The 26139-nt window shown below is 33.5% G+C and overlaps 6 protein-coding genes across 8 annotated transcripts in view; 3 read left to right on the top strand and 3 right to left on the bottom strand.

Moving 5' to 3' along the window:
* The window catches only part of LOC109600996 (uncharacterized), a 65969-nt gene extending 49779 nt beyond the window's left edge, over window positions 1-16190 (top strand). For 2 of the 3 annotated variants that reach the window (XM_049965350.1, XM_049965348.1), the window contains exons 2-6: window positions 6332-6458; window positions 8346-8531; window positions 12385-12571; window positions 14652-14810; window positions 15631-16190. In XM_049965350.1, the coding sequence (XP_049821307.1) occupies window positions 6365-6458; window positions 8346-8531; window positions 12385-12542 (438 nt within the window). In that variant the 5' untranslated portion in view covers window positions 6332-6364 and the 3' untranslated portion in view covers window positions 12543-12571; window positions 14652-14810; window positions 15631-16190. Of the gene's footprint in view, window positions 1-6186; window positions 6459-8345; window positions 8532-12384; window positions 12572-14651; window positions 14811-15630 lie in introns of those variants that run through there. The other variant, XM_049965349.1, reaches the window with a different exon arrangement.
* On the top strand, window positions 5415-6017 carry LOC126264912 (probable protein disulfide-isomerase ER-60). Its single transcript, XM_049964633.1, has one exon. It carries the CDS (start codon window positions 5415-5417, stop codon window positions 6015-6017), a length of 603 nt encoding a protein of 200 aa, XP_049820590.1.
* On the bottom strand, window positions 6967-8115 carry LOC109600995 (radial spoke head 1 homolog). Its single transcript, XM_020017193.2, has 3 exons — window positions 7928-8115; window positions 7384-7881; window positions 6967-7337 (listed from the first exon to the last, which is right to left on the bottom strand). The coding sequence occupies exons 1-3, from the start codon at window positions 8094-8096 to the stop codon at window positions 7087-7089; spliced, it is 918 nt and encodes a 305-aa protein (XP_019872752.2). The 5' UTR covers window positions 8097-8115; the 3' UTR covers window positions 6967-7086.
* Window positions 16191-16366: 176 nt separating the features above from the next.
* On the bottom strand, window positions 16367-18494 carry LOC109601000 (mitochondrial import inner membrane translocase subunit Tim17-B). The gene is made up of 3 exons (XM_020017200.2): window positions 18261-18494; window positions 18018-18196; window positions 16367-17131 (listed from the first exon to the last, which is right to left on the bottom strand). Exons 2-3 carry the CDS (start codon window positions 18159-18161, stop codon window positions 16778-16780), a joined length of 498 nt encoding a protein of 165 aa, XP_019872759.1. The 5' UTR covers window positions 18162-18196; window positions 18261-18494; the 3' UTR covers window positions 16367-16777.
* A 107-nt stretch (window positions 18495-18601) lies between these two features.
* On the top strand, window positions 18602-19838 carry LOC109600999 (leucine-rich repeat and coiled-coil domain-containing protein 1). The gene is made up of 3 exons (XM_020017199.2): window positions 18602-18759; window positions 18815-18877; window positions 19129-19838. Exons 1-3 carry the CDS (start codon window positions 18739-18741, stop codon window positions 19732-19734), a joined length of 690 nt encoding a protein of 229 aa, XP_019872758.1. The 5' UTR covers window positions 18602-18738; the 3' UTR covers window positions 19735-19838.
* Window positions 19839-20647: 809 nt separating this feature from the next.
* On the bottom strand, window positions 20648-26055 carry LOC109600998 (unconventional myosin-Ib). The gene is made up of 16 exons (XM_020017198.2): window positions 25591-26055; window positions 25461-25531; window positions 25231-25406; window positions 25117-25180; window positions 24891-24904; window positions 24537-24621; window positions 24230-24487; window positions 23771-24176; window positions 23543-23707; window positions 22793-23486; window positions 22417-22503; window positions 22113-22357; window positions 21925-22060; window positions 21525-21677; window positions 21136-21326; window positions 20648-21079 (listed from the first exon to the last, which is right to left on the bottom strand). Exons 1-16 carry the CDS (start codon window positions 25818-25820, stop codon window positions 20959-20961), a joined length of 3096 nt encoding a protein of 1031 aa, XP_019872757.1. The 5' UTR covers window positions 25821-26055; the 3' UTR covers window positions 20648-20958.
* Window positions 26056-26139: the final 84 nt, after the last annotated feature.

Below are 26139 nucleotides of genomic sequence, written 5' to 3'. Positions count from 1 at the left end.
GTTATTATTTGTATTTACATTGAACCGGAGTTTTAAAAGTTTATTGTATCAAAATTATTATGTTTTCCATGGAACGACATCACATAACATTGGAAGAGATTAATCAAGCAATGGGATAGTTTCAAGATGGATTAAGGCAAATTGAGGTATATATCCAAACGAAACTGAGCTGGACTGGACCATGCATGTGGTACAAATAATACAAATAATCTGGAATTAAAAATCCGACAAAAAACTTCACCAACAAAGAGTAGGGAGGGCCAAGTTATACAAGAAGAGTGGACAAACATTCTTGTGGAAGTGTGGCACAGTCTTATGGCTTCGAAGAACAAATGATATCGAAAAGATATTAAACGAAATAATTGTGCTACCAAATATTAATTAAATAAACTATATCCAAATTGATTTCCTGAACAATATTTGCCATATTACTTGGAATTTCTTAATTTTCTATATTTTGTAAATTTGTACAGTAATGTCAATATTAATAATGTTCTAATATAATAGATATATTGTATACAATAACGATAAGGTATTTTACCCACACCAAGAATTTAATGAAATTTGAATTTTTAATTGGACAAAAAACATATTTTAAACTAATATTTATGATGAAATAAGGCAAATTTGTTTGTTTGAATATAATACATAAAGCCAACTGTTAAACATGGAGAATAATATGTGATTGTATGGGGGTGTTTTTCTTCATACGGCGTTGCTCCAATTCACCATATAGAGGGCATAAAGGATCGGTTCGTTTATAGAGACATCTTTAGTAATGTTTTGGAGGCGTATTTGTTTGAAAAGAATGGCTAAAAGGCATATCTTTCAACAATTGAAATGAAAAATAAATTAATATTTATTACATACTTTATGTACATAAATTTCTAAAACAAAATTCAGAGGTTTAAAAAATATCCTTAGGCTTTTCTTGAACAAATATACTGTGTAAAGCCCAGTCTCAGAGTTAATCAGTAAATAGAGAATTTTAGTTCAGGAATAAGTACATTATTAAATTTTACTTCCATTCCTGTAAAAAAATTGTAATTGAATTGATGTAGTAAACATAAAAGCGGAATATTAAACGGAAAATTTAATACACGCATTATAAATAGAGTATACAGAAGAAAAGGGACGCAGACAAAGGGAAGGACTTTCAGAAATAGAGAGGAGGACCGAAAGAGGAAATTAACAAACTAAATAAAGACAATGCAATTTAATTAAAAGTTTCAATTCGACTGCCATTCGAAAAGTTAATGAAAAAAGAAATTCTAACTTAAATAAAATAAAAATTATTTGATAAACACGCCTACATAATTTGAAATTAACTGGGTTCTAATTAACAATTTCCCTCTTGATTCACAAAACGCAATTTACAAAATATTCTCATGTTCAGCAGTCGTAAACAAACAACCGCATGCAACAACTAAAATATTACTGGCGTGTATTCGCATTAAACAATATTTATTATAACAGTTGAAAGATAACAGTCCTGAAATATTAATCCAATTGTTCCGTCGGCATTGTGAGCTTTTGTAAATTAGTGTGGCACCCTGAAACACATTTGGACCGTTTATAGTTGATAATTGCGTTCGCAGCCCATTGAATCCTTTTACGTTTTACTGGACCCTAACATATTTGATATGTATTAATTATTACACCCATTGTTATAGCCAACATTAAATCAATAAACTCAAATCCACACGAAGCTTTGCGTTTTTGATTTGTACTTATTTAAAACTATAAACATTGAGCCACGTCTTCTAAATGCAGATTATATCAGATGGTTGATTAAAACTTTTAATTACATTAATATTCGAGTTTGAAGCCGTCGTAAATCTGGTTACAAGATTTAACTTTGCTTGTATGCACATGTTTCCACGAACAATGAAATTATGTGTCTATGCCGCTTACCATCATTCAGTTAAATTCAAAATGCGCACATCTGGCGGGAATATAATGAGAATTTAATAATTCTTCCATTTATTTTCATCATAACAACGAAAGCTCTCTCGAATTTCATATAGAAGTTTTCGATGTTTTGCCTATAACATCGTACAAACTGAAAGCATGTAATCATAAAATATTACACAGATTACACCCTTATAAATAATCGAAATCCTTTCATGTTTCTAGACTAGAGAAAATTGAGGAAAGTTCTGAAATGCCTATTATTATTGCATTTAATATTAAGTCTTTAAGTAGAAAGCTCCGGAGACCCGTCTGACTTTTAGATAAATTATCTTTTAATATAAGCACATGTTTACAGGGATAAAATAAATTTTCAATTTGAAAGGAACTGAGTGATGTTCCCAGAATGACCTTTTACTATGTACAGTTTTAGCCATGATAGTTGGAATTTTTGAACATTTTATTTTAAAATTGAACCTTGTTTAAAATTGAACATTGTTTTAATAGTTCATTTAGGTACTTTTATTTTTTATTATTTAAAAAAATAGAGCTGGATAAAATACTTGAGATATTTTATTATTATTTTTTTTTTAATAAAAAACTTCATTTCTTCGACCTTTTCCGTTAAAAACCAATCTTCAATCAATTTTGAGGTGTGTTTTGGATCATTGTCATGTTGAAAAATATAACTTATACACATTTTTTCAAACAAATACGACACTAAAACATTAATAAGGATGTTTGTGTAAACAGACCGATCCATTACGCCCAATATACGGTGAATTTGACCAACGCCGTACAAAGAAAGACACACCCATACAATCACACATCATTCCTCATGTTTAACAGTATGTTTTTTTTTAATCGTTCACCTTTCGAACGTCGAACGTGAACAATACCAACACTGTTAAACAGATTAAACTTGGATTTGTTACTCCAAACAATTCTTTTCTAGTCGATCATTGTCCACCCAATGTGCTCTTGAGCAAATTTTCGTCTGGCTGCGATGTTCTTCTTTCGTAGAAGTGGCCTATAAGTTTTTAAACCAGAATGTAAAATTTTCAACGTATAGTCCTAGTAGAAATACCAGATGGCTCAGATTGGTTCATAACAGTGAACATTTGGGCCAATGATGAGAATGGAATATTTATCCTGACGTTGGGTAATTTTTCGTGGTCTGTCTGAAGATTTACCAGAAGTTAATATGCTAGTGACTATACTTCCAAATTATTCGTGAAATAGTGTTGGACCTTAACTCCAAACGCTTTGAAATTTAATTTTCATACAATTTTTGCTATTCAAAGTTTATAAAATACCTAATCAATATGTGTATTATGTGTACTATTATATTTTAAAACATTAATAATATTGGTACAGATTTTCAAAATGAAGAAAATTAATAAATTCCAGGTATTATGTTCAATACTGTATATCAAGCAAATCAAAAATGTAAAGTGTCCTCATACTAAATATTTCAGTCAAATAATTCACAAACGAGCAAACTTTAAGTTAACGTTTAAGATTTCAACGAAATTTAATTTCCACCACATCAACCAAAGTGAAAAGGTTACGTGACACGAGTGGTTCCTAAAATTATCACGTAGAAGACATCAAACGAATTAACGAGATCAGAGTCGGACTCTCAAAACAAATTATATGCAAACACCAAAACGAAAAGTTGGAAATGCCAAACCTCAACGGCGTTATTCAAATAACTTAACTTTCTATTTAAATAACCCATACCTATGAATTCTGCGGGTCCCCGGCGTGTCCAAACTTCACCGCGTCTGTTGACTTTTCAAATTGGAAAAAGCGGAATTCAATATTGAATATTTCAGTCGCTTTAATTATTCGTTCCACGAGGAACTTCCTACTCGACGATTTTATCTAGTTTATTTTTTAAGTGGTGTCATTAGAAAAGTACACGTAACCTCTGCCCCAATTAATACACTAAATTGAGTTTTGTGTCGAGGGGTAAAGTCTAATATTTATTTATGAAATTTAGAAACATAATAAATCTTGGAAAGAAAATGTGTTTATAAAATGTCAAATGTAAATTTCTGTCTGATTTAAATTCTTTTTTTTTTTTCGCTTTATGTTCAATAATCTTAATAGCATGGGTCGAAGAGCGATTGATAAATGATAAATCTTAAGTGTCAAATCTAAATTGTGAGTGTCTGATTTAAAATCTTGTCACGCCGAATTTATATACAGTCGCCTTTCTTCTATCAACCCCGTCATCCAATGCCCATAAACTTTCATTGTTTTTCCATGAAACGTCGATATGTATAGAAAAGTCGAGGGGCAATAAATTGAAAGTAAGGCAACTGAATGATTGAGGCCGAGGGGACTTCGCATTAATTTCAGGCAACTGGAGTGGTATAAATAAACTTGTCAGACGTATTGTGTAAATAATACAGCATCTTGAACTTGAAATAGAGAGAGCTACTAAATTATTAGAGAAGCTGGTGTTGTGGCGAATTAAATATTGTTGAATTTCATATGTTTCTGTTCCTTGTTTCAACATTTATCAAACCTTGACTGATTCGAACACAATTCCATTTAAAATATCTATGAACGGGCAAAAATCCCACTAGCACAGATCATGTAAAATGTAGCACGGATGCTCGTATTGTTACGGACGTATATTTTACAACCGACCCAAAAATCCAGTCGTTTTATCCCAGTGATGGAATGTTATAAAATTTATGCAGGTCGTGGTTAAAACAAATTGACGTAGTACTTTTATTCGGGTAGCCTTTACATTAGGACAAATAGAGTTGGCCCCAAATTGGGATTCGTAGATTGGGTGTCGCATTTGTTTCAGGCTCCAATTTATTGCTCTTTTATATTTAACCGTGGCCACATAAAATAAATCCATTGATTTCCTATACTTCTGTATTACATTTTCAGCTTTAGTTGGTGTCTTTTAACTTTGCTATGGGCAAATATGGAATAAGTATGACAAAATTTAGTGTATTGCGGTGACTTATAACTGATTGTGGGCAGTAAATCATTAAAATGAACATCATAAAAAAGACAGATCTACACAAAGGAATAAAGTATTACAAATGTTGTGGATACATCATGTGGGCTCAAAACTGCCATTTACAGTGATTCTGGAAAAATTCCGGTTTATCGAGCATGTTTATCTTTCGACAACTCAATTGTACGTTTTATACAAAGACTAAGTTTTATTTATGAGAAATATAACTAACTTATAAAGCCAGACAAATATATGCGGAATGCTGAGAGGCTCCATCCAATATAACATTTGCATAACTCATAGATACACTTTGAAGATTCAGTGGAGAGTAAATTTTATCATTTATCTGAATTTACATTACTGTAATTACTTCAGTCTTCTAATTATCAATTTAAATCTGGAGTTGCCAAACTAAATTTAAAACTAAAGTCATTAACAGATAATTATCTGTTCATTTATATTATAATTGAAGATTTGTCAACGTCAATTCTGTCATTACTGCACTCACTCATTTACAATGTACAATCCGTCACTGTTTGTGCTTTTGACCTTTATCTGCTACGTAACTGCAAAAAGCACAGATAACACAGGCTACTGCAGAAACCCCAGATACATGGTGTCGAAACTACAAAAAAAGAGAAGCGACTTGATGAATCAGTTTGTATTCGCCAATAACAATGTTCCAGAAGCCCTTAGACTAGATACCAGATCACAGCCCTTTCCTAATTCGTCTGAAGGAAGCGTAAAAGTGGCAGTGGCACAAACGTTCTACGACACTGTAATAAACAACGGTAAAGACACCCTTGTCGCTTTGTACGCTCCTTGGTGCAAGTACTGTCAAGTGCTTTTGCCCCAACTGGAGGATGTTGCCGACATGTTAAAGAACGAAAATGTTTCGATAGTGAAAATGGATGCAACCACAAATGAGGTTCCACCTAATTATGACGTACCCAGTTATCCCACCATTTATTGGGCACCAAAGGAATCCAAGTTTTTTCCGAGGAAATATGAAGGAGGAAGATCTTCTGAGGAAATGCTGAAATACATTGCGTCGCATGCCTCACAAGAATTAAAAGGATATACCAGAAGAGGAAGTTTGAAAAATGGAGTAGTTATTTAATTTTATTGTCACATTTACTTATTATGACCTGATATACAATATATAATATACAATTATATAAAAGTAGATTTTTACATAATAAATTTATGTGGGCTAACCAAAAAATGTTTTAGTTTATTTGTCAAACTGTTTATGTACAACGATATTTTTAAAATTCCACGGATTATTCTTCTCTCTGTTGGATTGAACGTTGTTATCCGTACTCCCAACATTGCCGAGATCAAGTCTGTCGATAGTTTTTTAGCTTTGTTAAAAAAAATCTTTTGTTGCTTTAATTGGGTGCAGTGTACTACAATAGCTATTTCTTTTGTCAGTTTCAGAGGCCTGGGTGAACACAGCTTAATAAAATGGGTAGCCAGGCGGACGGTATATCAAATGTGGCTCCAGTTAACCATGTGGGTCATCATAATAAAAGACCTGTTGTGCTCATCTATCCAACCGGTGAGTTGACGTTGCTGTTTATTTGTCAGCGTATTTTTAAAACGTATGTTTTTTTGTTTAAATTGTCGCTGAAGAGAAATTCCTGACTGCCCAAGAGCGCTTCTTATTATTTTTAATGAATATAAATTTTAATTAACTCTTTAGGAAAATTTAAGTGAATTTTTCACTAGCGTAAAAATGAGTTTTATAGTTTTAGAGCTAAATCAATAGATTTTAATTAAAAACACTAATTATATGGTCGTGTTTGTGATGTTTGTTTTTCCGCTTATAAATCTAAATGAACTAGAAAAGTTCACAGAAACTTTTCCCCTAAAATTACGGTTAAATAGTAAAGGCTCGAACGCATTAAACTGGAAAAGTTGGAAAACCGTCTGTTTTATGCGTTTATTCCTTTTAGTTTTCTACCAAATTAACCTGAGGTTTCCAAATATTTCATAAGCCAATTTCATGTTCTCTCTTGTTTTATTATAATTATGATCTACAAAAAAATACCACATCTTTTAAATACATATTTATTGTAATATTATTGCAATGAATTATATGAAATAATTATTTAAATCAAAAATAATTATGAAATGAATAGTTTAAACAGTTAAGTTTCAATAGGAATTAATACATCTACTCAAAACTAAAGATCTGGGAAAACATCAATTTCATCCACTAGCAATTCATCGGGAACAGGTGAAGTTGGCGGGGCATGCCCCATACGGTCTTCCTCTTCGTCAAACTTCTTCTCCTCATGATATTGTTGTTGAAGGTAATCAATGATATCTATGATTGAATCTTCTGAATCCTTTATTGGGAGGGCAACTGGCTGAGGTGGAAGTAAATCACTGCTGAAGGTTGTAACATTTCGTGCCCTCCAGATTGGAACAATACCTAAAGTCGTAATTAATATTTATTTAATTAGGTGATCCAAACTTACCAGTTGGATTTCCTCTATCTTCTGGCGCATCAGGATCATTTTCTTTTATTTTATCCAAAGCTAACTCCTCCGCACCTACATAATCAAAAGCAGGATCACGCATGTTTACATAAAAACCATGTTGCATAATTCTTCCATCAAATACGAAGCATCCTTTTCCTTTAGGTAAGTTTCTTTCAAATTTACCGTAAAACTTGTAATGGGGATAATGGTATATTCCTGGACCATCCATTCTTCCGTCCTTCCAAGTACCGAAGTAAGTTACATCAAATTCCTTAAACAAATAAGTACCCAAACCGTGCCTGAAACCTTTATACCAGGCTCCGTTGTAAGTGTCCCCGTTTATGTAGTAATAAATTCCTTGACCATGTTTCATATCTTTCCGCCAATTGCCTTCGTATTTTGTACCATCTGGATACAAAAATACCCCGTCCCCGTGTTTCAGTCCTTTACGCCAGTTTCCCCGGTATCTTGCGCCGTTTTTGAAGCAATATAACCCTACAAGTCTAAGGCATGAAATTGACATGCTGATTAAATACTTTACCTCGGCCGTGTCGTTTCCCATGTAAGTAGTAACCTTCATATATGTCACCGTTTGGAAGTAAGGCACTTCCAAAACCGTGCCTGTCTAGTTGATCGTCCCTTCCTCCTTCGTACTCTCCATATGGATATGCCTCCTGTCCTTCCCCCTTGCCCTCACCTTCTTCACCCATTTGTTTCCGATTATCGTGTGATGGAGAGTGATGCTAATGATAACTATACTTTTGTTTGTTTAACCAGCGTTTCTATAGATACATTGTTTCGGCTTGTGTATAAAGATTATTTTAGCCTCCTGCGTTAAATCATCCCATAACAAATGGGGACATCAATCTTGCACTTAAAAGTGCCACCAGGACACAAACATAATTCACGAGTAGACAGGGCGAGGGTTCCGCGTCTGATGAATCTGTTTGTTGTTACAGTGTCCCCGGAGACAGTGGTCGTCCCCATCATATCCTGCATCTTCGGCTTCCCACTGCTGGCCCTACTGGTGATCTGCTGCTTACGGCGTCGGGCGAAACTAGCCAGGGAACAGGCCAGACGTCGCAACTGCGACATCGAACACGGTACATTCTCTATTGTCAGGTTCAGCCCAATACACTATCTAGGTAAACTAGTGCGTTTTTTCCACTTTAGGTTCCCTTGGTTGCGACTGTTTACCCTTAGTTGTTTTATCTTTATGTATTGGGAAATTCTGAATTTTGTTTTGTTTCTGTTAGTTTTATTTGAGCTTTTAAAAACGTTTATTGGACTCTTTTTAAAGCCGGAGGTAAATATGATAAACATATAAAAATTTTAATTGGAGAATGTTTTAAGTATCTACCTTAAGATAATTAAAATAAACAATACTTCTCTGAATAATGGTTGATGAACGTGACAAACTCCTTATTATGAATTTTCCTGCAAAGTCCCAGATTAAGAAAATTTAAGGAAGGTTTTCACAAACCCTCAAACTTTTAATTAATAACCCTGAGCACTATGTGACTATAGCAAGGAATAAACAATACGGTATAAAACCAGGAATTCGCATTGTAATAAAGCTTTATATTCTAGTCCCGTTTTATAGCGACAATATGGTGGCAAAAACAACAACAACAAAATGTCGTTTATTCTGATTCCGTGGTCAGTTTGCGATGCCGTTATTACAATACCGTGAGCGGTCCTTTAATTTTGCTGGATTAGGAAGGAAACCACAACACCGACACGTTTAACGCTTGACACTATCGCTGCATCTCTAATGGGATTTATTAGTGAAATTACTAGATTAGAATTAAGGTGAGAGTCAATCCAGATAAACTTAACTCTGAGGCCTTCAAATTTCTAACAAAGTTACAAATAACTCCGTGACATAATTCTACGGAGATAGTTGATGTACATGTTTTATTTAAATTAAATTATTAAAATTATTAGTACATGTATGTCTTCCACCAATGGGTAATCCAAATTTTCTAGGTTGGCAAAATTATAATCATAATTCGAGGAATATGAGCTCCTGTAACGTGTTCTAGCTAACCATCCAGTTGTAAGGTAGACACTGTAGGATCCCTGCTGATTCGCAAATATCAGTTTTCATTTACAGTAGTTTTCGTTAGTCTATCACTTCTTGATTGATCTGATTGACTCTAGATTTCAAGATTCCAATCGCTCCATCCAGATTGGCAAAATTATAGCTTGAAGTACTGAAATTCTCAATAGGATTTAGGTCGTTACTATCGCAATTGGAGGAATACGAGCTCCTGTAACGTTTTCTAGCTTCAAGCTAATTCAATTTTTCTAAGTTGGCAAAATTATAGGTTAAAGTTCTGAAATAGAATTAAGTGATGACGGTTCCAGAACCGTCGTTTTAGCATATCCCCGTTAGGATTTAGGTCGTCCGTACCGTAACTGGAGGAATAGGAGTCACTGTAACGTTTTCTAGCTGACCAGCCAGTTGTGAGGAAGAGACTGTAGGATCTCTGCCAACTGCAAATATTAGTTTCTCTTTTTGATAGTTTTCCTTAGTCTATTACTCCTTGACCAATATGGTTGACCCTAGACTTCAACATTCCAATTGCTCCATCAATCTCATGTGGAGATTACTTTACTTCTAAGCGAAATTATAGAAACAATTTTAGACAAATACCCATGCAAACGTATAAAGTTATTTTCTTCAAGCTAATTCAATTTTAGGTATGCAAAATGATAAAGTTCTCAAACAGTATTAAGTGTTGATGGTTCAAGAGACGTCGTTCTAGTATATGCTCGATAGAATTTAGATCGTCCATCCTGTAACGTTTTCTAACTGACCAGACAGTTGTGAGTAGTTTTCCTTAGTCCAACATTCCAATTGCTTCATCCATCTTATTTACTTCTAAGAGGAAACGAGTGTTTTTTTCTTAATCTTTTGCGTTGAATTTCCTAAAATTTAATAAACGAATCACTATATGTACAATAAGTACAATTAAAGTTTTTAATTCATAAAAGTTTAATCTCCCCAACTTTTGAACACGAGTTTATTAAAAAAAAGCAATTAAATTCTTGTTTCCAGAAAAATTATTACGAGGTAGAAAAATTTAACGTTGTAACAAACTTGAAGTTATGTATTTCACATTTGCCGGTGCTAATAAAGAGATCCCAAGCTGACCACGATATCAATGTAAACGGTGTTCTCGGTTCCATTGTTTCACGCCCTGGAGGATATAATGTCAGACATTAATAAAGAGCTCAGTTTCTAGCCAACGGTTATCATTAACGTCGAGTTTCGCCGTCGTTCTGAGGGTTGCATTCATTTCACTAATGAACCAGGAGGACACGCAAATTCCAATGGCGTAATGAAAAAGTTTTATTATATATTTCAAATATGGCAACAAAGCAACCAATATACTAAATGCGGTATCGAGTTTGGAAAGTTAACAGTAATTTGCAAAAGTTAACAATTATATGAAAACCTTCGGATGTAATTACTAGTTGGTAGCCATTTGCGTTAATAAAAGTTTCTGTGCGAACTTTTAGGCCATGTGTGACCAATTAAGCAATGGTTTCAGATCGTTTTCCTGGGGCAACTTAGTTACGTTCGATGTTATGGGTTTTCCCTAGAGTGATAAATGAAATGATTTTCCATTCCATTTAATCAGTACTTTCAAAACCTGTCGTCATTTAAAATTGACCCTTTGACAACGAACAAATTTTTAACGCTGTGCCTAATATTTCGTTTTAGATGGAGTTTTAAATATTCCCTTGCAATTAGGTCACGCTTTTAGTGTCGAACTCCATCTTTAGATTCATTAGTCCAACAACAACATTTATTACTTCCTGTCAGGGGGTTGCTACAAACAAACTCTATTGTGTTGAACTTAATAACACTTTTGTTCGACTTTCTGTTGTTTTAGTTTTGTTCTCTTTTCTACATAACATACACATTTCAATTTAACTTGTGGTATGTCTTTGTCATCCTTTTTAAAATAACATTTCGATGTTAATACTAACTGTAATTTAGAGAATATTACAACAGTAGTCTTCATAATTATAGCAACTTAAACTTAAAATATACTAAAAATATGAAATGTACTTCTTGAAATGGATGCCAGTATCTACAATGTTTATTGTTTTTTTCTCTTATTGCGACTACTATTCAACTGGTCAATCTAATTTTAAAGAAGAAATAAACAAAAAGTTGTAGTTAAATGGCTTACATCCTACAGGGTCAAAACTGTATAAAGAGTTTGTTATACCCACAGTGGTGGTTCAATTATGCTATGGGAATGCTTCAATTATTCAAGTTGCTATATTTATGTCCAGTTTAATTCAGAAAAATATATGTGACATTTTATAGAATCATAATATAGTAGTTTTTATAATACTGTATAAAACAACAATTAATTAATATTATTTTAACAATTCACATTAAATAAAAAAGTTATAGCTAAAATATTTATCATTTGTTGCTATAATAATGACCCTCACTGTATTGCATATAAATCTGTGGGGTATTATATATCATTGACATCTGAAAAATATTCTGCTTTCCAATAAAATATGGTTTACTAAGATACTTCTGAAATTACTGCAGTATTTTTCAAAGTAATTAAAATAATCATTATGCTACGGTAATGACTTTTACAAATTAAGACTTTCATTAAAACTGCATAAATAAAAATATAAACAATGCAAAAATGCGTAAGTATCATTAATTAATATATGATAAAATTTGAATTGCCCTTAATTATTCACAATTAGGTTCATTAAAACTGTTAAATTTCTCGTAATAAAATATATCTCACAATTGCAACACAATCTTATAACGAAGCCGACAGAAAATCATGGTTGAAAAACCTCTAAAACGGGAATTGAACCCGTGTCCTCCATTAACAATACATATGTTTTCATACAGAGATATGATGTTCTTGATGATGATTCCCCAAAGATGTAATCTAAAAGAGTAGACTCATTTTAAATTTTGTAAACTAATACTGTATGCTTTAGGACGTTCCTCAAGGGCAATATCACTGAGATCAGAAAGAGCAATGAGTCGAGGTTTCCCTTCCTTAGAACTGGACACAGTGGTAGAAGAAAGATCAGATCAAGAACCAGAGGCGACTGTAATTGAAATGATGACTCCCGACGGAGATTCTGACAGATAGCATAAGTCGAAAGAATTTGGTCCAGATAGGTAAGTTCTTATTAAATTTTTATATATAAAACCTTTTTTGCCTTTACATATTTTACAAAGAAAATTGTTCCTACAAATAAATTACGTCATTAAATCTTCCTAGTTTGTGATGTCAAATTGATTTAAGATCCAGAAACATGATGTAAAATTAAAATCACCCGAAAATCTAATAAAGTTGCTGTTTGATGAAATATTATTTAATGAAACATTTCAACAGATGTGGGGAACATGGAGCCAAATTACTTAATTCAGAAATTCTTCCTTGCAATACAATTATGGGTCTGTACTAAATTGTTTCATTAATTTTCACTTACGGTCAGTGCATTTCTTAAATTAAAATTTTCCTCGGTCCCTTCATCTTGAAAAGCTGGAGAGTGTAATTATGTTTCTTCATTGTTAATATTTCCGTCACTCGCCTGTTTTACGCAAGGTGAATATTAATATTTATGAATAATTAAGGTTTTTCCTTCGCATTTATTTTTCACAATTACTTCAAAGCAATCCATTTAAACATGCTTTCATATTGGATTCTTTCAAATCTATTTTAAGCCTGGTCGCTCTGGAACACAGATGCAATACGATTTTTACTTACGTATCCATCGGAACCCGGCCATTCCAACATTCAATCTAGGATAAAGTAAAACATGCATTCCTTTTCTTTCCTATTGAATTTTTAAAACGACGGCGTTTCATTTCGGCTCCCGGAAACGGGGAATGGGTTCACAAGCATATGTATCTTGTCATAAAATTAAATGAATTATGCAAATTACGAGGCCAATGGCGTATATGAAAAAATTCAATGCGAGATCGGGAAGATTGCTTGAATGACCCCCAAAGTCTGATATTAAACTGTTATAAGGCTTTCTTGAGAAAGGGTAAATAGTGTTACTTTTTATATTCTTTCAAACACATTCTTAACATTATATTAAAATTGGCTTCTTTACTGAATCTAGCTCTATGATACTGAGAGATAAAAGGCATGACGATATTAAACTACTTTCAGCTTTGAACTTACTATGAAGGTAGGATTTAGAAATGGAGGAAATTACTCTATATAAATTGAATTAAAATCAAGTGTTCGAATGTTGAATTATTAATTAAAAATTATCTACGTACCGATAACAGATATTCAAACTAACAACCAGTTTGCAAGTTTAATAAGGGTAAATAAATCTCCACATGCATATTCCATATTCCAATTTTACATTCTGAAAATCGATATGCAAATTCAGTTTTTTATGAAACCATAATACAATTTTCAGTCGTATCTATCGTTTAGTGTATGTAAATCAGGCAATATTGCATGATATTGTTTAAAAAATTGTCAAAATACTACCAATAACTTTTGTCGGAGTTGAAAACAGCAAAAAATTAAAAAGTAAAGTGCTCAAGGCGATTTGCCAAATTAAGCGTGATATTGCTTTAGAATTAAATTAACTCGGAGAGACAATGGCTACCTGAGAAACACAAACATGTACACACACAATTTACTCTGTTGGTGAAACTTAGTACTTTGAGATTAAATATCTCAAAAAGTCTTTTACATTGTTACAATAAATAACCGACAGTTCTGAAGATTAAATCAAATATGTAATTAAAAGATATATGATGTTATAGACTATAAACTGCATTTACAATCGAGAAACATTTATTTAACGATTTGCTGACGGTAAGATTTATGGGAGTACGCTTTTATTTATAGGCATTAAACAACCGTATGCATAATGCAACGCTAATAAATTACGGCTAATAAAATCTGACTTTTATATTAAAGAAGAAAAATGATACTTTATTTACCACAGGATACGGTCGATAATTAATTAATGTAAATTATAGTATTCAAATTTAATCAACCTATTCTAGTTATTTTTGGTGAGTTTGTGATAATTTAATTAGTAAGACCCCTAAATCTATAATACATAAGAACTAAAGTATTATCAATTATCTTTTGTATATTTAATGCAACTTCTATATAGATAAACTGATGTAAAAAAATATAATTGCATTTACAACTCCCAGTAGGAATCTTGAAAAGGATCAACTTTTCCTTCGAAACAAACTCAATTTTTATATTTTTCAGATCGCCACTGTGGACCGCACTGACGCACGTGCACACTCTAACCATAGACACAGACAGCTGACCCGAGGAAGACGAGGAGGATCATAATCCTGACCCGGTTATTCCTCAAATGATACCCTTGCCTTTCATCAAGGGTCTCTAGGCACCATTTTACTAAATGTAAATATCCAGCTTTATACGCCAACACAGTTTTTCCTTCAATAAATGTACACATGTTTGTCGAAAGGAAAATGTTGCTCAATTTTGTTATCAAAACTGTGATTTTAAGAAATGGTGGATGCGCTGCTTCTTATTTTAACCAAACTAAATTTTATTCATTATAAATATGTAAATAGTTTCAAAAGGGAATATATTTACTTTGAGCCTTTTATAAATGGACCAGTTCGAGTTAATATGCATTTAAGAATTAAATATTTCTTTTACGTTTTATCTCTAAAGCTGAATCATGACAATTTTCATATAAAATGCGAAGTAGTTCTTTTCGGATCGTTAGGTTTTGTAAATCAAAAGAGAAATTTTTAGTTATTCTATGGTACATGCAGGAAGCTGGAAAGGATATATTCGTAAATTGCTGTATCATTTTATATCACCAATTTAATACATCATGGAGCCGCTATACATTTATTTGAGAGACAAACCAAAGAATAAGGTATTTTAAAGAAGATATCCTTAAAATATGATGTTTAAATATTTTATTGTTGTATATATTAATTTAAAATTAAATCAGAAATTTGAAAGCATTTGATATTTTTGTTTTATCATGTCTTGTGTATTTCATTTAATAATTGGTTTCACTGTCACATATTTTTTTTCATGTTTATAGTTTTTTAATATATAAAGTAATCCATAAATTGCCATTATATATACATCAGGGAACATTTTCAATTTTGTATGATTGCAATGAATATGTATCTAAAAAAAATAAACAGTGGTATAACGGACTTTTTAAACACGTTAATATATTTCTTTTTTGTTTCAGGAATGGACAGATCAAAACTGTAAATACATATATTTAATGTAATAACAAAGCTATTTTTTTGTATAAAAATGTAGATACTAGCATCAAATGTTTGTTAACCTCTATATTAAATGTTATAAAAAGTGCAAACATATCTAAATTATTCCCAAATGAATGTTTAAATATTTTGTATATACAATAAAACATGTTATTATTTGAGATTTTAGTAGTTAGTGAAAATTATATAATTATTATAACATATAAAGTAATAAAAATGTCTATTATAAAATAAATAACAAATGTTTATACAGGGTGTAAACTGATCATAGATCGAAACTGAGATCCAAGAAATTGTAGAGTAATTCATAAGACAAGAATCAAAATAAGTCTCAGTTTCATCTATTAATATATGTAAATATACACGTATATTTAGCAAATAAAATAATTTTGTATTAAAAATAGACTTACATAATGTAGTACTTCTAATATGACCTAGTTTTCAACTTGCTGATATGGACGCCTTGGAATTGTAAAATTGTATATAGATCATTGTTTTTGCTAATAAATTACTTAAAAATGTAGTCATTTATTTTATATACGTTTCGGCCTATATTTAGAAAGTATAAGTTTGAGAACAAAAACTTTAATTTTGTTAAAATTGTTCTAGTGGGTTTTTTATCAACACTTGAATTGTTTAATATAAAGCCAAACGACAATTATAACTTTTATTTATATAGAAAAAGGAAATTAAAACAAATTTTATTGAATCAATTGCGAATTTCAAATTCACAATTTTTATTTGTAACAGTCTTGCATTAACAAAAAATAACTAGGAACAATGTGGTAAATATCCCTATCATGTACATAACAAATTATACAAAAATTTTATTCATCCAACATAAATTAAATTGGCGAATTTGTACATTTGGACATAATGTTCTGCCCACAATAACTGCACTATTAATTTTGTCTGTGAATACTGTTACCATTAACAGATTAGTCTCGCGTGAAACCAATAACAGTTTAAATAATTTAAAGTCCGTCTTGTTGTTTCAGAACAAATCTCACAGTTATTCTAGAAGTTTCCCTATATATATACAAAAATAAAACGGTTTCAGTTTATACATATTATTAATATAAATTTACGACTAACAATCGAAAAATTCTATCATTGAAACTGCACGCCGCCTTGTCCTTTCTGTCCTAGTTGACTGGGATCCTCCATTGGAGGCAACTGTGGTTGAAATTGTTCTGCTGATAATCTTGTAAATAGAATACCAACACCTTCTATTAAAGCTAACAGAACGCCGCCAATGAAAGCACTGCCCGCCATAGCGCCCAATCCATTTCTAGCCGCTAGAATACCACCGGTTGCGGCACCACTGATGATAGAGTTCCAAGGATCTTCCTTCTTTCTGACGTGGATCAATGCACAATCTATTGTCGAGAACATACCGCCCCACACTGCGAAGTTGCCCGCAATTATTGGGGATCTTTGTTTAATGGCTGTCACGCTTCCAAGCTGAAATTAAAGAAATATTTTATTCAGTGCCCATCATTAATATGCGGTATTGATCATTATTATAACAATTGTTTAAAATGTATAAACACATTTATTAAGAACATCCTTTATTCCATATACAGAATCAAATTGTTGTTTAATATATCCCTGACAATAAATCAGTCTAAAGGGCTTACACCAGAAGAAACATCACCATGTTTCATTATGGGTATAACAAACTTTTTGTGTAGTTGGCCCCATAGGATATTTAACATCAACAGAATGATCATTTTATAGAAATTAAATTTTCGTCATAAATATTTAAAATTGGACTTTCATATTTTTAGTAGAAACAAAAATTTTTCTAGTAGGTCTGGGATCAAACAAATCCCCATACATTAACAACCTTTGCACACTTCTTGAACTAATTTCAACCTACAAGTCCCCCAACTTTGCTTAACATTCGAATTATTCTGGTATCAATTTTAAGTTTTTCAAGTTCATACAGTACAACTCGTATTTTTAATATATTTTAAAGTTGTTATAATTAGGACCTCTACTGTTTTATACAAATATTAATTTTCCTATGTACATGTAACTTATTACAATAGAATTTATTAAGCAATAAATAAAATTCATTATTAAACATGTTAAGGTTATGCCAAAAAATAAAAAAATTGTCAATTTGGAAAAGACCAATAATAATAGAAAACATTGTTAAATAACTTCTGTTACATATTAGATTGAATAAAGATTATATTGATATTCTGTGTATTTCCGTTGACCTTGAGGTATTATTAAGATTTAATTAATAGAAACGTAAACCCTTGAAAATTATTAAAATTTTAAAATAAAAGTATTTCAAAAGGTGCTTCATTAATTTAAAACATAGCAAGATGTCACTCACCAAACGTCTGTTGATTCCTGAAGGGGCATTTCGAAAACCTTTGATACTTTGAAAGACGCCTCCTCCAATCAGACCCATAGTAAAAGCACCCCCACAGTCATCCACAATCCTCCACGGACACGGTTCTCTTGTGTATTCTTCCATCGTAAATTATATTATGATATAAGTAATGTCCTAACCTAAAAACGTAAAATTACAAAAATAGACACAAATCAATTGCGAATATGACAATTAATTACTTACAAATGTTCCTTAGGTCTTTGGGTGGTAGAGCGTTCGTGATTTTAATATTTTCCGCCTTGATTTCGATGATGCAAGCCGAAAAATGTACTAGACTTGCAATGTTGTATACCTCACACTTTTGACCCTTGTTGAAAGGGTTATTTCAGTTGATGACCGCATCGAAATCTCATAATCATTTTAAACAATTACACGGAACACAGCATGAACGTTAATTTAGGATGTTGGTGAAACGATACTTTTTTTATAATTATTAAATTTTAGGTGAAAATCATTAAATTGTTTTCTGGCATGACATATAATTTTTGGGGTTATGGCGGTCGCGCCAAATTCAAAATGTTTGAAGTGAACAAATTTAAATTCTATAAATACTCTTTGGGAATGATCACCTAAATTTCTATAAATAGGTCTTTCCGGAGTGCACACATTGCTTGGGTTGTATTGGACGTTAATTCAGTCTTTTAAGGAAAATCATTAAACTATGGCAGAATCGCAAAACCAGGTAATGCGTTTTGAAATGAACAACAATTTTAAAATTTTTATAATATATGTTTTAGCTTACCGGCACTCCGGATACAAATTTACAGGAAAAAATCCAATTTTTAGAAAAGGAACTGCAAGTACGTATCTGACAATATAAAATCTTATCAAAAAATTAACGTGTGATCCAAATTTTAACTTCATTTTACACAGATAAAGTAAATTATTAAATTACTTGAATGGTATAAATAGAAGTATGGTTAAAACGCATTTTGGCATGTGTTGTGATACGTGGGATCAACTCATATCATTTTCCATGACGCCCCAACTCCAATAAGATTTTACCGCTTAGAAACTAAGTTGTATTAACATGAATCATTGATATTTTCAGAGTAGAGACAATGAAATATCAAATTACAAGAAACTGCTGGCCGATATGGAAGCCGAAGTTGCCCAAGCACAGAAAATTAAGGCCAACAGACAAAAGGAGACTGAAGAAGTGGACACCATTAAAGTTAGATCCGAGGAGACGCTCACCAAAGCCAAAAGTATAATTTTCGAAAAGGTGAAAGTTATAAAAAATCAAGAATTGCAAATAGAAGCGCTCAATCAGCAAAACGAATCACTTAAGGATGTCGTTCGCATAACAAAAGATTTATTGGAAATTCGTAATTTGGAAGTTAAACAGATCGAAACCAAAATGGAAGCTATGGAAGCTAAAATTAAAGCAGAGAGGGAACGTCAGGATCTGATGCACAAAAAATTGGAAGCCATGATCAGACACAACGGAGAACTTAAGAGGGAGTACGAAGCTCAACTCATTTTGTTTAAGGCATTAAGAGAGAAGTACAACCAAAGAGACATGGCTCAGGATGTAGTTGATGATTTAAAGGGAGTCCCCAGGACAAGTTTGGCTAATGGAGACGTAGAAACACCAGAGGCGTCTGCCTCGAGCAGTAGTAAACCAGATGATGAAGTCAAAGAAGAACCCAAATAATTTATTTTAAGTATTTATATTTGCAGACAATTTTGTACTAATATAAAAAGGTGTTTGTGTATTATTTCTATGGGCAGAAAATCTTAATAAAATATTTTATTCTGCGTGTGATTTTCACTTTACGGACATGGCTTAGAAATACCAAAAATAAAAATATAACTTATTTATTAACATATTGCTGTAGAATTTACAATAACACATTGAACAACTAATTTGATGTGTACATACATATTTTTTAACATGGAAAACATCAAAAAATTGAAACAGAAAACCATATAGCTACATTTTTACAAATTAATTTTGGATTGTCATAATATTATTAAATAATTTATGATTTTTTCCGAAAATGCAGCTACTTTACATACCAGTTATATACTAAACGTTTAACGGATATGATGTTAAATAATAGTACAAAATTAATTTATAATACAGCAATTTCGCAGAATATAAAATTTGAACTCGTCGATATCTTTGGCACTATGACTTTGGAAAATGAACAGTTTAATGTTAATTTGAAAAGGGACCAGACAAATTAAATAATTCTCAATGTCACATCCTATTTCTGCATTCTATTGTCGGTAAAATTGCATACACATAACTATGCATATTTCATTTAATGTAGTTTATTATTGGATGGGGAATTTTTCTAACAAAACCCATAACAAATACGGTTTAATTTGTACTGGTCCAAAACAACTTTGTACTATTTTGAAATATTTACGTATCACCTATGGTGAAGGTTAACCGGATGAGGTTGTAACGATGTCGGAAACGAAACAACCGACAGTTGTGCAGTGCAACAACAGGAATTCTACAATGTGGTCTTTGGTTACACTGAACTTGGAATTTGGTTTTCTTGCTGCATAATTAAACTTTCAAATTACATACATACTCAAAAAAGAAAACGAATATGTGCATGTTCTTTTATACACTTTATTTCTACTATAACTTTACAAATCGTATTCGATTTGGTATATGTTTTTGATTTTCAGTTTTTATTAAACAAACAAAAGACACTTGTCTCTAATTAACTATACTTGACAAAACACGAAAATTTCGAACCAAAGAAAACCAAAAACCAGGAATCGATTCAAACCAATGTACCACCGCGTACTGTGTCGTCGAAGGGCGGCGGAGCGAGGGACAGAGCGACGTCGGCGGCGGCGAAACTCGAATGGCAGTGATCGGTGCGGCGGTGGTCGTGGGGATATGTCTGGCGGTATGTCACACGTACACCTCCATTTTGTTCGCCTTGCGGAGCACGCGGATCTGACCCGGCTGCACTTCGGGCATGCCGCACTTAAACGTGAACGTTACCGTTTGCGACCCGAAGTTCGCCTCAAACCTATACAAGAAATATTAATTAGTCTTCAAGTCCTTTAAATAGAGCAGGAAACTTACTCGGTGGTGATGTTTACTTCGGGGGGTTTACCGGTGGCGTTCTGTATGACGAGAAAAAGCTTGGTGACGATTTCGATGACGTGGCCAGTTTGAAACACGAAGTCGCCCTTCTTCTTGCTCAAATCGCTCTGAAATAGGCATCCGGTTGTGTCAGATGTTGCGCTTGATGTTTCCGGGTTGCCTACCGATGACTGTAAAGTGCAAATTGGGGGTCTAGTCTAGCGTACTAAAAATGCTGGCAACTAATAAATACATCAAGTCTATCATTAGATGTTCTCAAGCATATTCTCACTATAGATATGTGTCAATTAGCTATAGAGACATATTGCTAATACAAAACTAACTAAACAAAATTTATGATCAAAATGTACTTAAGTACAACAACTTACAGCTCTAACGTGTACCACTGCTACATCATCCAAAAACGGTGAAAGGGACATCCTATAGATTTCTGTGGCTGGCACTCGATATTTGATTTGAAGCGTTCGTTGGTCCAATATTAACATTGATCTCGTTGAAATCACCAAAAGGATAGGAACAAACTGCAAATCATAATTATACATCATCCACTCAATATGATAAAATAAATGACCAAAATCTGAGAGCTGGTAAAACACATCCAGTGATTAAAAAAAAAACTAAATAATGACATTTTCCTTAAGTAAATACAAGTTCTTAAATTTAAATTTGAAAAGCTTAATGGTTTTAAAAACTGTTCAGTGGCTTAAGAATAGGAAGAAATTCAGGTGTTCTACTATCTATTTTAGAAACACCTTGTATAGAACTTACCTTCCCGCTGGATCTCGTAATCTTATTAATAATATCTGCAAAAACTACATATTGGTCGTTACTTTCCAAACACATTTTCTTCCATTGTACGTTCTGTCTCAAACGGACGTAGTCGCCAAGAAAAGGATGAGATACACTAAAAATTTAGTATTTAAATTGAAGAAAATTATTCATTTAAGCATGATTACCTTCTAGGATATGAGCATTTCCTGTCTTTGAAAATAAAACTGGCAGTAACCTTCTCCCTCATCCGGTTCCTGGCCGTTTGGTCGAACTTCATACGGTACTTATGGCACCGCCAGCGATGGTGAATTTTGCGCAGCAAACCACTACATTCCGTCAGCTTCGGATACGACGTAGGCCAATCGCGACACATGGGCGAGTCCGCATCGGCCGGCAGCAGTCTGTATAATTGCAAAAGGTATTGTCTTCTCTGAAAAATAAAGCCAAACTCTAATGAATATCTAATCCAACAAAATTACGTCAACTTACTTTCCATTGGATGTAATGCCTTTGTATAACCCTGGCAGCCCATTCGACTTGTTTTCGATGTTTTAGTATCCGAAATTCTTCCCGAGCCTGCAAAACAACATACTGAACTGATAAAGAAACATTTTACATAATAAAATAACAAAGGGCAATTTACTAGCTTGATACAAGGCATAAAATATAATCCTCATACCACATTATACAAACACCAAAGATGTTTACGTCCTTGAAAAGGTATACCGTATTTAAGTTCCTATGATTGGAGAAAATGCAAAATTAGTTACACTAAACTTGAATTAAATTTCAATGTTTCCAGCTAATTACTATTCTATTTAACAACCAAAGTAAATTGAATTAATTGGTAGGAAGAATCTCTTACTCGCCAACTTCTCCACGCCGAAGAAATGACCATCTGGCTGTGCCGCAGCTTCCTGTAGTGTTTCTTCTGCCGATATCCACGCCAAACCTTCTGTATAAGCAGCGCCAAATCATGAAGACGCGCCCTTCTGAAGTCCTCCAGCTCGAAAACGGTCCTGGGACTGCGTACGAACAGCTTCGTGCGTCCGAACGTGAATTCGGCACTGGGTATCGGCACCGAACGCAGCAGCACCGACACACCCTCAATGGGTGAGCCGCGCCACCTAGGCCAAGTATTGCCCGAAATCATTTTGTAGCGGCTCAGGAACTGCAGGTAGGGCAATCGATAACAGAAGCCCTGCCTCCACACCTGAACGGTAGATATCAAACCGAGATACCGTACTTGGTGCTGAATGAGGGCGAGTTCGAGTATCCTGGGTTGTTTGAGGTCGTTGGGCTTGAGACATCGGATGTAGTGCGACTGTCTGGCGTGCAAACTCTTCAGCAGCGAGTTCAGGGCGACCTGAAGCTGGACCGATTTGGAAATGGGCCGTTTGACGATGCACCTCTTCGGATTGCCCTCGGGGAACAGCATCTGCATGAGGGGATGGTCACAGCGGAACATCGCTCTCGAAACCTCGCGGGGTAGATTGTCGCGGTTCTTTTCGACGAAGCCGTGCACTTTGTAGGTAACGGATCCCGCAAAGTGACGAATTCTAATTAAAAAATATTACTCATAATTTCAGTTCAGTTAAAATTGGTTTAGGCTTACTGAAAACTAAATAATGGCAGTGTGGCGTCAGCTGCTAAACAATGTGAATGGCCAGCACAACATTGTTCCACTCTTGTCAGATATGCATCATCGTTTTGAACGTGTTGTTCCTCCAACAACGACAATATGCCGTGGCTCTCGTGCTCTAACAATTGACATATAACTCTACAATTAAAATGGAATAAGCAACTTTGAATTATGAAGGTTTAAACATCCACCATCACTCACATATTATTAAAAAACTCGACTTTCGTCCATTCGAGTCCCTCTTTGATCATTTCCTCTTGTTCGTCCTTTAGGGTGACCGCCGTGATGAACTGATGCAACTTCTCGTTGCAATAGTTCACCATTAATTGTTCGAAACCGTTGTACTCGAAAGCCTCGAACCCGTATAAATCTAACACTCCAATAACCTTCCTTTTACCAAGTGTTTTGGCTTTGATCACTTCGTTGATCTTGTAGATCAACCAAGTGAACAGCCGACTGTAGAGGGTTCGGCAGAGGATGTCGCGCACTCGGGAGGCATCGGCGGCGCTCAGGTCGGTCATGATGCCTTCCTCAATTTGGCGGCTTGTTAGTGCACGTTGCAGCCATCGAGGCTCCGCGCCGAGTAGTTCGCATATCTCAAATAGCTCTGTGAAGAATCGATTTTAATGTTGAGTGAAATGAAAAGTTGCTTGGCCTTACCGAATTCATTATTTATATTAGATCCATCTGTACCATCTATGTTATTACAAGGCACAAACTGTATATTACCTAGTTTCAAAACAACTGCAATAACACGGAAAATATCGACAATGTCGTTAACAGTAAAACCTAAAACTTCCAACGCACTCTTTGTATATATAAATAGTTTTCTATCTTCTTCATCTGTCTGGGTGGACTGGTTGCCTTCAGTTTGCAAAATTGTGTAATGCTCAACATTGCGTTGAAGTTTTAAACATTCTAAAACATTCAGTTGTATTATCAAAAAAGGTATGTGGAGTTAACTTACTCAGCAACTGAATATCAGCTCCAGACAACAGTTGATAAAATATATGAAAATTTCTGTCACTTGAAGCTAACTTGGTCACCCTAGACTAAAAAATAATGGAAAGTGTCATAAAAATATCATTTTACACATTTTTAATTTCAATTTAGAACATATAATTTCTTCATCGATTGGTGAATGACAATATTTCTAATATGACTAATCAGATTAATATAAAATTACAAATTTTATAAATTATTTTACTGATTGTTTGAAGGGAGAAATAAATATAATGTGATGATAATTTTTTCATTTAAATGGGTGATAATCTCTTAAAATAATTAAATCTTATGTCTAATAAAACAACTTAATTCATACCTTGTCCAAAAAATCTGCATGAAAAAGAAAACACAAATAGTTATAAAAATAAACATAAGGTACAGGATTGCAACCATCAAAAATTGTATGTTTCTTAATTAGTTTTTTAAAATCAAGAACAAATATAATCATAAATGTTTTGAGGAATTTATTCTTTTGTACTTAGACTAGCAATGTTGTGGTTTTATATGTAAGATTTTTGGAAGCATGAATATAAAAGACTTACAATTAGTTAATTGGCCTCCAATTGGATCTCCTTTAAAATCAAATTCTATGTCCAAAAATTTACCCTAAAACATTTTGGATGTTAAAAGTGCCACACATTCAATTGAACACTTACAAATCTTGAAGCATTATCATTTTTCATAGTACGGGCATTTCCAAATGCCTCTAAAAGTGTGTTGGCCTGAACAAGACGGTCTTTAACTAATTTAACCTCTGGACTATCACCAGAAACTAACACTAAAAACTGTAATACTATTCTAGCAGCCTCTGTTTTTCCAGATCCACTTTCCCCTAAAAAAGATACAATTCAATTGTAGTCCAATTGATTTCAGCTGAACAATTTACCTGTAACAACAATACATTGGTCCTCATTTCTATCATTAAGCCATCTATATGCAGATCCTGCAATTGCATATCTAAAAGCACAACAATTCAACACCAAAATCAACCAAAATAGGGCACAAACAAAACATACATGTGTGGTGGAAGTTGAAATGGTCCTCTTTTTACATATGTAGCAACCAAATCTGTGGAATACAAAGCCAATTTTTTGTAAGGATTCAGGGAGATCAGCACATTGCCAATGTATGTGTAGATGTAGTCCCTTTTGAAACGTTGCTGGAGGTTGGAAATGAATGTGTCCTCAGTCAGTGGCTCAAGCAGCACAGAATCCCAAGCTCCTACTTCCTGGTCCAGATTGAGCATCGCACCGCCCCTTAAAGAATCGCCGCCCGCGCGGCATCTAGTCCCGCGACTCCTTTTCACTGTGCCCCAAAACCTCTGGTATGCATCAAAATCGCCGGTTCTTGTTCATGAGGCTAATGATGGGGTGGCCGCGGTCCGAATCCATTTTACAGCTACAAACCCACCTGTTTCTTTACGGTCATTGTATAATTAAGTTAAAAAATCATTCGATTGCAAATTGACAGATTGGGGTACATTTGACGTGTGAGAAAAAAATCCGTAATTATTTACCCTGAAGTTGGCTTACATAGAGTTCTTGGTTGTTGCATAGAATTCGCGA

Source organism: Aethina tumida, chromosome 3 (assembly GCF_024364675.1).
Source record: "Aethina tumida isolate Nest 87 chromosome 3, icAetTumi1.1, whole genome shotgun sequence".
NCBI lineage: Eukaryota > Metazoa > Arthropoda > Insecta > Coleoptera > Nitidulidae > Aethina > Aethina tumida.
The sequence above is the reverse complement of the archived record's forward strand: the minus strand, read 5'-3'. Positions and strand labels throughout refer to the sequence as shown.

Excerpts from the sequence above, each read along its gene's own strand:
- LOC126264912 (XM_049964633.1), top strand. The coding sequence starts at position 5,415 with ATGTACAATCCGTCACTGTTTGTGCTTTTGACCTTTATCTGCTACGTA.
- LOC109600999 (XM_020017199.2), top strand. The coding sequence starts at position 18,739 with ATGGCAGAATCGCAAAACCAG. Across the intron at positions 18,760-18,814 it reads TGGCAGAATCGCAAAACCAG|CTTACCGGCACTCCGGATAC; the intron begins GTAATGCGTTTT and ends TATATGTTTTAG. Across the intron at positions 18,878-19,128 it reads TTTTAGAAAAGGAACTGCAA|AGTAGAGACAATGAAATATC; the intron begins GTACGTATCTGA and ends TGATATTTTCAG.
- LOC109600998 (XM_020017198.2), bottom strand. The coding sequence starts at position 25,820 with ATGCTCAATCTGGACCAGGAAGTAGGAGCTTGGGATTCTGTGCTGCTT. Across the intron at positions 22,358-22,416 it reads GGCATTACATCCAATGGAAA|AGAAGACAATACCTTTTGCA; the intron begins GTAAGTTGACGT and ends TTTATTTTTCAG. Across the intron at positions 21,080-21,135 it reads GAAGTAAACATCACCACCGA|GTTTGAGGCGAACTTCGGGT; the intron begins GTAAGTTTCCTG and ends TTTCTTGTATAG.
- LOC109600995 (XM_020017193.2), bottom strand. The coding sequence starts at position 8,096 with ATGGGTGAAGAAGGTGAGGGCAAGGGGGAAGGACAGGAGGCATATCCA. Across the intron at positions 7,882-7,927 it reads TGGGAAACGACACGGCCGAG|GGTTATATTGCTTCAAAAAC; the intron begins GTAAAGTATTTA and ends TTAGACTTGTAG. Across the intron at positions 7,338-7,383 it reads AGATAGAGGAAATCCAACTG|GTATTGTTCCAATCTGGAGG; the intron begins GTAAGTTTGGAT and ends TTACGACTTTAG.
- LOC109601000 (XM_020017200.2), bottom strand. The coding sequence starts at position 18,161 with ATGGAAGAATACACAAGAGAACCGTGTCCGTGGAGGATTGTGGATGAC. Across the intron at positions 17,132-18,017 it reads CAGGAATCAACAGACGTTTG|CTTGGAAGCGTGACAGCCAT; the intron begins GTGAGTGACATC and ends CTTTAATTTCAG.